Source organism: Cyprinodon variegatus, unplaced genomic scaffold (genome assembly GCF_000732505.1).
Source record: "Cyprinodon variegatus isolate N-32 unplaced genomic scaffold, C_variegatus-1.0 Scaffold34, whole genome shotgun sequence".
Classification (NCBI taxonomy): Eukaryota; Metazoa; Chordata; class Actinopteri; order Cyprinodontiformes; family Cyprinodontidae; genus Cyprinodon; species Cyprinodon variegatus.
This window is the reverse complement of record NW_015150487.1, coordinates 56,288-66,534: the sequence shown is the minus strand read 5'-3', so window position 1 is coordinate 66,534 and position 10,247 is coordinate 56,288. Positions and strand designations below refer to the sequence as shown.

General features: G+C 37.0%; 1 protein-coding gene across 1 annotated transcript in view; it reads left to right on the top strand.

Moving 5' to 3' along the window:
* Positions 1 to 9,120, top strand: part of LOC107103198 (dual specificity protein phosphatase 7-like) — an 11,140-nt gene extending 2,020 nt beyond the window's left edge. The window contains exons 2-3 of the mRNA XM_015402765.1: positions 1,678 to 2,106; positions 5,982 to 9,120. Of these exons, the coding sequence (XP_015258251.1) occupies positions 1,678 to 2,106; positions 5,982 to 6,298 (746 nt within the window). The 3' untranslated portion in view covers positions 6,299 to 9,120. The remainder of the gene's footprint in view (positions 1 to 1,677; positions 2,107 to 5,981) is intronic.
* The last annotated feature ends 1,127 nt before the right edge of the window (positions 9,121 to 10,247 follow it).

Here is a 10,247-nt window from a genome sequence, read left to right as displayed (position 1 = left end):
TATATATATATATATATATATATATATATATATATATATATATATATATATATGTATGTATATGTATGTATGGATAAAAGAATAATTCTTTGGATAGGTGTAATCATTTCTAGAAAAAATTAAGGGATTACAAGATAATTCTCATGTACGCATTGCAGCATATGTTCCTATATGCTAAATAAAAGGACTCTGTTTATATAGTGCTACTCTAGTTGCCAACCTTTCAAAGCACTTTAAACTAAAGCCACATTCACCCAGTCACACTCATCCATGCACACCGATTCGTACACAGGTGTGCAGATTAGCAGGTAGCTGTGGTTTACTGCCTTGCTCAGATGCAGATGGAGCTCTGACAGTGGGAAACTGGAAACAAGCTCGCAACCTTCTAGTTGTACGATGACGACTCCACCCACTTAGCTGCTGTCACCCCTCTGACCATTATCTGTTTATTCCTTATCATAAAACTACTTTAAAGAACATGATGTTCTGATCTCTGGCCAGCTGATTGGTGCTTCAGTCGAATCATTTTAGGTTAAAGACTGAGAAACTATAAATATACGTACGTCAAAAGAAAACGGACGTTTTACTGCTTTATGGCCTTGAAGTCCTGTCAGTTCATGGTTTTAAACTGGACTGATGTTTCTTTAAATGGCCCAAACATCATTTAAATTGTATTTTTTCATTTTCACAAACAAAGATAACTGTATTAAACTTCACAGACTTTGACTAAAACAACCACTGGTCAGTTTTATGTTAATTCAACCCACATCTGTCTGGTTACATCTGCTGAAGAGCACTTTGAAATGAAAAGCTTAATCATTGTCTGATGACTTGTGAAACACACAGATAACACTATTTAACATAGTTTGGATTCCAAGAATGTTATGAAATTTGACAGATAATCTTAAAAATATAAGTCTGAAAATGTCTGAAATGCTTAAAAAAAGCATGTTAACCTAATACTATGAATAAAAAGTCCCTGTTACTGCCATTTCTCTTTTTCTTTTTAGATAAACCTGTCAGGTAAACCAGAAATTATGCTTTCTGTACAGAATTACTGAACTAATTACCTTTTTATGTATTTAGATGCACCATTGTTAGTACTGCTTAAAGACAAGCTGAGTCTATTCCACAGTCCAGACTGATGAGAGGGATTATAGCCACAGGTTTTCTAACAGGTCTGAGGATTTAATATTACCTGGTTAGCTCACCTTTTCTCTGAGTTGACATGTGTTGATGTGCTTGCACATTACTCTGAGAAGTAATCATAATTGAACTTTATTGATCTCACATTGGAGAATTTTTCCTCTGCATTTAACCCATCCCCTTCCTAGGGGATCAACAAAGTAAGGGCGTGCAAGGTCAAAGGCTGTTTAAAAAAAGAGAGGTTAAATATTTCTTAAGGAGTTGAAAATGGAATTATAGACATTTAAAATAACATCCTACAAAGTGATCACTAAAAAGAAGGATTGCGTATGAAAACTGGATGCATTTCTACGGGTCTTTGGAAGAGGAATGTTTTGTATTTTACTCTTAAAGAAAATGAAAAACCTACTCCTTAGTTCTGCAGAATGATTAGGCTGTTAAAGGTAATTACATCTGTTAATGGAAAAAAAATCTACATATATTTTCATTATTTCCTGTATTTTTTTTTTCTGTTTTTTTTTTCATCTTTAGGAGGCTTCAATAAATTCCAGTCAGAGTATCCGGAACACTGCGAAACCAATCTGGACTGCTCATGTCCCAGCAGCTCCCCGCCAGCCTCGGTCCTGGGGCTAGGAGGACTTCGCATTAGCTCGGACTGCTCGGACGGAGAGTCTGACCGCGAACCGAGCAGCGCCACAGAATCTGAGGGTAGCCCGCTTCCTAACAACCAGCCTGCCTTCCCCGTCCAGATCCTGCCGTACCTTTACCTGGGCTGTGCCAAAGACTCTGCAAACCTGGATGTGCTCAGCAAGTACAACATAAAGTACATCCTGAATGTCACGCCCAACCTGCCCAACATGTTTGAGCACGAGGGAGACTTCAAGTACAAACAGATCCCCATCTCTGATCACTGGAGCCAGAACCTCTCACAGTTTTTCCCCGAGGCCATTTCATTTATCGGTAAGTGGAGGCGGAGCTCCTGCTCTTTATCAGGTGTGCTGGAAAGCCCAAAGGCGTGGACACGTTCAGCTGTTTATTCTGAATGAGCAGGTGTGGCCAAAATCCAGAAAAGTTACTGTAAGTCAGAATTACTTTTAAGGATATGAGGATTACATATCTATTTATTGTTCACATTTATGGGCTTAAAATTGTATCCGCTGACGTCTGAAGTCACTGCCCCATCAAGACTTCAGAAAGCTGTTTGTTTTGTGCCCGTTTGGGCTTGAATCTGGCTCAGCAGGTCGGATTTGCAGGGTGAAAGTTCATAACAGCATAAAGAATAAATCCCATCCCTTTATCTTTATTCCTCTGCTTTATACGTAATGCCCCTGGCCCACTTCCAGATGTTTGATTGAGCTGAAATTTTGCATTTGAAGTATATTAAATCTCTATAGATTAAATAGCAAATTACAGCTCTGAACTAATTGTGGTTTCTGATTTACTGCTGTTAATCTGAGTCAAGTCTGAGTTTTGCATTTGAAAGGATGCACAAAATGGGAGATTTTTGATCAAATGAAAGTAACTTATAGTGATAATGTTCCATAATATAACCTTGTAAAACATTTTGCAAGATCATATAACGGGCATCATCACCATAAGTTACTTTAATTTAATCAAAATTCTTCCGTTGTGCGAGTCATTCCAATAGAAAAACCGGATCACTGCTCGATACTCGACAGGCTCCATTTCAGACTTTATTCAGTTCAAACACCTGTAAGTCAGAAACCACAAATAGTTCAGAGCTGCAATTTGCTATTTAATCTATAGAGATTTAAATAACGTCACATGCAAAATTTCAGCTCGATCAAACATCTGGAAGTGTATCAGGGGCATTACTTAATTAAATTGCTCGTAACTCTTAACATTAGATCATCCCAAATTCACGCAGCCATGAAAAGAAAAAGATCCTATCCTTTTTGTAGGTGATCCTTTTATTTTCTTTTTTTAGAAACACCTAAATATTCCTGAAAGTTATACAACACTTATTTAGATAAAACTGTGCTGCTGATGATGTATCTAAGAATTGATGGTCTAAAATTAATACATAGAAGCAGCAGTTCAAACATTTCTCTCTGAAAATGTTAGGAGAATGGAAATGACCTCACCATGGAAATGGGGTTTAATGCTCTCAGTAGTCATATCCAATGTGTTGCCTTCCAGATCTATGCCAGTCAAAATGAACTTATTGGTGTAAATTTACAAACCGATGGACTTAAATTCAGTGTTAAGTTGTGCTGTACATTTACCTTATTTTTGTTTTAGGTCTAATTGGCACCTAAAAATATCCAACAATCAAATCTTTTTAAATAAAGATTCATAGTTGAGTTTTTTTCTGCACCTTCTTAAAGCAGCTGCAAATAAAATGTCTTTAGACCATTTTTGGTATTTTAGTGTGTAGAGTTCTACATCAGGACAACATTTGTCAGCTCCAGTATCTTAGTCACTATAAAAATACAAACGTTTACATCCATAGTTTTGAAAATCTTCTACAAAATGTTACATCCAAGTAGGGCTGAAACAATGAATTAGATTAATTGTAATTAATCAATTATTGAAATAATCTTCAACTAATTTAGCAACTTAACTGGAGTGTAGAGACTCTAAAACGTGCCATTAGCTGACAGTGACCCACTTAGAGCAGTAATTATACCAAAATTGTAAAAATAAATAAATATATATATATATATATATATATATATATATATATATATATATATATATATATATATATATATATAACATTTTCCTTTTAAGATAAAAAGTATGTTCTATCCAGAACTCTGTTTATTTTATTTTTTATTAATCAGTTAGAAAAATAATAATAATTTGCAGCCTGTCATCCAAGTTTTTTCTTTTTCAGTGTTGCGCACATTAAGCTGATGAATGAGATTATAACATTAAGTTATTTGAATCAGCAAACATACTGGACTCCAACACGGTCTATAAAACTCTGAAATTTGATTTAAGCATTGTTCAGGTTTCTATAATTCCGCAAAATAAAATCAAAATATGAAAAATAAATAAATAAATAAAATCACTTAATTCAGGAACCCAACCGACTGTGATCCATCTCAGTCTTCCCATCTGTTCCTATTTATCCATCAGCAAGCCATCTATTCATTTTTTTATCTCCCAGTTTTCTTGGTTTTTGTTCTTTTTACTATATTTTGGATTTAAACCTTTAAGGAATATCAGATGTTTATTTATGTTGAATTTTCTTGTTTATAGATTAAGAAAATGGCTCAGAACTCTGTAGAAAAACTTCTAGAATACATCAACAAAGTAAACAAAAAATTAATAAGATTTAATAATCTTCACAAGGCTCTGGATTGCATCTATATAAAATTGAATCCCAAAGGAAAGTGAAATATGTATGTTTTGGTAGATATGTGAATGGATGCCCACATCCATTCACTATATTCTCTGGGAATGAATGAATTCTACAGGCTTTCTTTTTTTTTTTTTGTTAAACGTATGAATCTGCTTTGGTGGAAGTAGGCGTGACATATGCCAGACCAGGAGGTTGTGGCAGATTTGGGTCATACTGATGTTAAATGGAGCTGTGTGACCAGCTGTAGAACGCAGGGATTACATCAGATCATTTCAGTTATAGCAGGGTAATAATGCAGACATGGCTATGAAAGATTCGTAACCCTAGAAAGGTAGAAATTCATTGAAGGATTTAAAGAAATTGCTAGATTTTTATGAAAGACAATGGAAATAGAGAGGAGTTTGTATTTTGGGTGGTTAAAAATCTTAATAAATGGAGGAATCTGGTCGTGTTTTTAAAGCAGCTGTAATGCAGCCCAGCCCACAGATCCGCTCCAGGAGATTAACTCTATATTTGTTCTAATTCTGAGCTTTGTAGGGTTAAGATAAATATACTAATTATTATTTTCACACCCCTTTTCTTTCTTTCTATTTTTTTTTTTTACATTATGCAATTTTGGCACGTGTGTCATATAAATTTAATTTGGCATCAGCTCGCCTGCCTGAGTTCGTGAGCCAACTGACCTCAATCCTCCAACTGGAGATGCAGTCAGTGAGAGCGAGAAGAGGCTGACAGAAAGGAAGGAAAGAAGCACTTAACTCTCGCTCTAATGGCCTCTGGATGTGAGTGCAAGGGCTCGAAACTGATAGGTGGATGGGTGCAGCCGCTTAATAATGTAGGACCCTCTTTTCTTCAGTTTGCTTTAGAAAGAGAGCTGGAAGGGAACCCACGCTCTGTCCATTGAGGAAAGCTATTGGTAGTTGTATGTGTTAGATATGAAATATTAATTTGAATAAATAATTAGGCCATTTTATTTTAGAGGACCATATGTGTTTGTTGTCTCATTTATCCACTGATGTGTAGTAAAACCTGTCCTCTCTAATAGAGGGGATATAACACTATATGCCTATCAGAAATGTCCCATTAAGTCTAAATATTTACTAAAAATCTACAAACTGGAAACAGTTTGATGTTTACACAGTTTGTTAGAAGCTAAATGTATCAAAAATGTTTATTTTAGTCAAAATAAATAAAGCCAAAAAATGAAAATATTTGAATTAATAACATAATTATTTGTTTTTATCGATCTTATTGTTTGTTAGTTAGGGAATTACGTGCTTGGTTAATCCAAAAACGTAAAAAAAAAAACAATCCACTGGACTTTGTTTCTAAGTTTGAAGACATTTCGCTTCCTAGATAGGAAGCGAAATGTCAGAAATAGAGAATATTGTTTGGATTTCAATGTATAAATGTAAGTCCTTGGTGTTCAAGTAATCCGATTTTCTTGGTTTTCTCTCTTCTTTTTTTTTCTTTATCTTCTTACCCACCCCTTCACCGTGACTAGATGAGGCTCGTTCCAAAAAATGTGGCATCCTGGTGCACTGCCTGGCCGGGATCAGCCGTTCAGTCACCGTCACCGTGGCCTACCTGATGCAGAAGCTCAACCTGTCGCTAAACGACGCCTACGACTTCGTAAAGCGGAAAAAGTCCAACATTTCCCCCAACTTCAACTTCATGGGCCAGCTCCTGGACTTCGAGCGGACGCTGGGCCTCAACAGCCCCTGTGACAACCGCTCCACCTCCCCGCCGCACGACCAGCTCTTCTTTACCACCCCGACCAATCACAACGTGTTTCAGCTGGACACTCTGGAGTCCACTTGAAAGACTGACTCGAGACTGTCCCCCACCACCTCTCTATTTTTCAAAGAGGTAGGAGGTAACAAGTGGCTGCACTTGGAGAAACGCAGCCGGTTTTATTGAAGGTTTTCGCCTCTTCGGGCCCCTCGTCATAGAGTCTGGGCGCAGAGCTGCTCTAGAGAGATGGAAGGGGTCAACGGAGCTAAGCGAAGGAGATGTGAGGGAGTTTCTTTAACCCAAGGCAGTGAACTGTGGGTTTACACCTGAGCTGTTGTTAAAACCCTGCCTCCACTGAGTTGACTGACTGGCCGCAGAAAAACGGAAAGCTTAATACAAAGATAGGAACATAGAGGATCCACAGAGAAGCTGCTGGCATGCTGAGCTTGGCGGCGTCTCACGGAGAATCTGTGATTCACTCGCTCTACTGAGTGTAGAGCGTTTTCTAAAACCAAGGAATTAACACACACTTAAAATAAGTATGTAAGTTTGTACCGTATGTATGGTAACGTACATAGCAGAACATCTATGAGAAGTCCTTAACAAATTCAATATATGTATATGCATTTTTTGTATATTTTTATGTACATTTACGCACAGATCTGTACCTTTATATAATTATATACTCTTTATCTTTGTCCAAAACAAAGTGAATCAATCTTAAAACTGATTTAAGAGACTGTAAAACTAAAGAAAAGGAACGTTTTTTTGTTGTTTTTATTCTAAGTCGTCTTTAATTTTTAATGACATTATGCAGTTTGCACAGTGGTGTAGCCGTAGACGTGCTGGCACTTGATAAAGAGACATTCAGAGAGCAGAAGGAGCAGGCAGAGAGGCTAGTCCCAGCCTGCGACAAGCCCTGACAGCTGCACGGTGCCATGGGGAGGGAACAGGGACCTGGAGTCCCTAACAGAGGCCTCTAAGGTCGGGGTCTGGGCTGGAAGTGTGCAGATCCCTTATCCCCCCCCAACATCTCACTGTCCCCTCAGCTGCAGATAAGGAGCTACGGGCTTTTTCCACCAGTTTATCCTTAAAACCTTAGTTATTTCAGTTTGAAACCAAACTCTGAACTTCTTTCGTTATTGCATCACAACTGCTGTCTAACAAGCTTGTTTTGCCAAAACTGGTTCCTGCCAGCTCAGACTTCTTTTTTTCTTTTTTTTTCTCCTTTCGAGAAATTTCACTGAGAGGTTTAGTGCCGACAGGAGAGCATATGGAGGAAGTTGTTTCCATTTTTAAAAAAAACTTCTGGGGCACCGTACCTAACGGGGCCCACATTTGCCAAAAAAGGAGAGCAGGAAGAAGGACTGTGGGTGTAATCTGGTGTTTGTGCTGCAGACTGGGACTGGCCTCTGACAGACTGCATTTACTGTCCCTTAGGTGCATTAGGGGGCAGCTAAGTAAGGATCACCCATTTCATTATAGGTAGTTTTAAGCCTTGTTTAAGAAAGAGAGAAATATTAATAATGAAAAAGGGAATTTATATATAAAGTTATTAATCAAATGAATCTTATTTTGTATACCTGAGCATGCTGTGGTGCTGTGTGCTCTCTTAACAGTCTCTGTAACCAAGGGTTGGATGTTGCTTTAATATATTGGAGGACTTTGTTGTTTTTCTTGGCTGTTGTCGCTGATCACGACAGCATGCAGTATAAGCTATAGATGGCTTTCTGTGACAACGTGCACATCTGCCGCTCATGCAGGAAGTGTTGAAGTCAGATAAAATAAAAAGCAAAGAATTCTGCAATAATTCGGAGCAGAAACTCCAAAACAAGTGGCTCAACTTTGCCTTTTTGCCTGCAAATTATTTTCCCATTCTTTGTGTCAGTTTGAACAATGGGTAACACCTTAGCATTCACTCAGTTTAAGGTCTTAATATTATCCACTTATATTTACAATTAGACCAAACTAAAGCAGATGTTTCAGCTCTAGCTTTTAATCAACCAAATGTCAAACCACAGCTTTTATTTTACCAGGGGGTAAATAGCCTGATTTATCACACCTATTATCTTGATGCCAAATAGAGCTAAAACCAGGCAATCATGTTTTTTGTTTTGTTTTTTAAAGCTAAAGAAAATGGGCCAAGTTGTGGTAGACTAATCCTAGTCACTCTGATTATCTTTAGAGAAGCACCAATCTGGCATTTCATGCCTATTTCAAATTTCTGATTCCTTTGAGGTCAAGCTTGCAATTTCCAAATTGGACAAATTATGTAAATTTGTACTGGAATAATGTTTATTAAAAATGAAAATTAATGAAAATTTTTTTTTTTATCTAGTTTCCCCACATTAATTGTGACCAGTTTTCCACCTCCTTTAGAAAACAGCTCAAGTGTGATCCTATCACCATCAGGTTTCATGGAATAGAAACATTTTCTCCTGTACAGTGGCTTTATTTCAATCTGCTTCACACATAACAGGATAATGAGGTTAGACTGTACATGGGAATGGAAACAAGCCGACCCTGAACAATCTATTGTTTATATTTCAGATTTAAAGTCTTCAGTATAAAAGTAACGGTTTGTAGACCTACATTAACAGTTAGTTTGTTCAGTCGGGTCACTTCTGTGTTTGCAATTGACATAATGCAACATTTCTAAAGTGAAAAGAAAACTGGCTTCACAATCTCAAAGACATGAGAAAACAAATCTTAATTATTATTTTTTTTTCCAAGTCGCTTGGCTTTTTTGTTATCCTTTTGTTTAAATTTAGTTTTTTTTTTATTTTATTACGTCACTATCAAACTTGAGGTTATTTCTCAGTTTCGGATTTACTTAATGAGAAGTAAAACTGAACCAGTACTCTTTGTTGATAATTTTCCAGCAAATCACATATCAGAGCTGATTTAAAGAAAAGACCCTAATCCTCTCTCTGGTCTGACCAAACGGTGCATCAGAACTTATTTTCTATTAGTTGATCATTTCAAGACATTTTCTAAAAGTAAAGCATAAAAAAATGTATTTAAAAGGAATCAGAAATACATCTCATTGAAGACCTGTATCCAACATAAATGGATGTATAAATAATACCAATGATTGGTTCTCAAAGTGCAGATGTTGACGAGGTCTTAACAGAAGCAAAGGTCCGGGTCTTTGTATGAACAGCAGTTGGATCTCCGTTGGTTCAGGCTGGCCTTATATAATCTTTCTAACATGTTTCTAATGCTGACTGTTCAATTCTCTTGTAATCACACTTCTTTTCTGTGTTTTCTGACTAGAAACCCGATAATAGTAGATGGGGCATGCTGCCTTCTTACTGCAACGGGTCACATGAGGTCCTCTTTGTAACTGCAATATATCAGAACACCTTGTTTTGCAGAATTTTGTACATGTAAGACCTCAAAGTTTTTAATTCGCTCTCTTTTTGTATGATATGTGCTCTGTCAAACTGTTTAAGATCCAACTGGAATATTAGCTTTTTGGCTGAAGTAACATTTCAAGTATGTCCAACATAGGGGCCATTGCAAACACACACATCCAAAGCATTACACAGCCACAGCTGTGCTATAGCATGCCAGTATTTGTCTCAACACTCGGCTTAAATAGTTACAAGGGTTTTGTTTTTCCTTATGTTTTGATATCATGTTCTCTATGCTATTCCTGTGGCCTTTCAATATGAATATACTGTATAATCTCAGTATATGTATACGTTTTGAATTTATATGCAAAGTTCCTCTCATATTACTTAAACAATACGACTGAGGTTCCTTGTTTGGATTCACGTCCAATTTACGATGAAACAATAAGCAGCGAGAACTTGATCATTTGCACCCAATGACTGATACGTATTTCACGGCGCAGCTTTTCTTTCTAAACAGAACATGGTTTATTGTAAGCTGCTTTTTTTCCTGTGGGGAAGGGGGGGTCGTGTTTCTAACATCAAAAGAGAAACTGAGTCATTTTCTCTGTTTGTAAATATGCCAGATATCGGGAACGAACGTTTCTGTGTCTTCAAACTTGTAGCTACAGTATATGTGA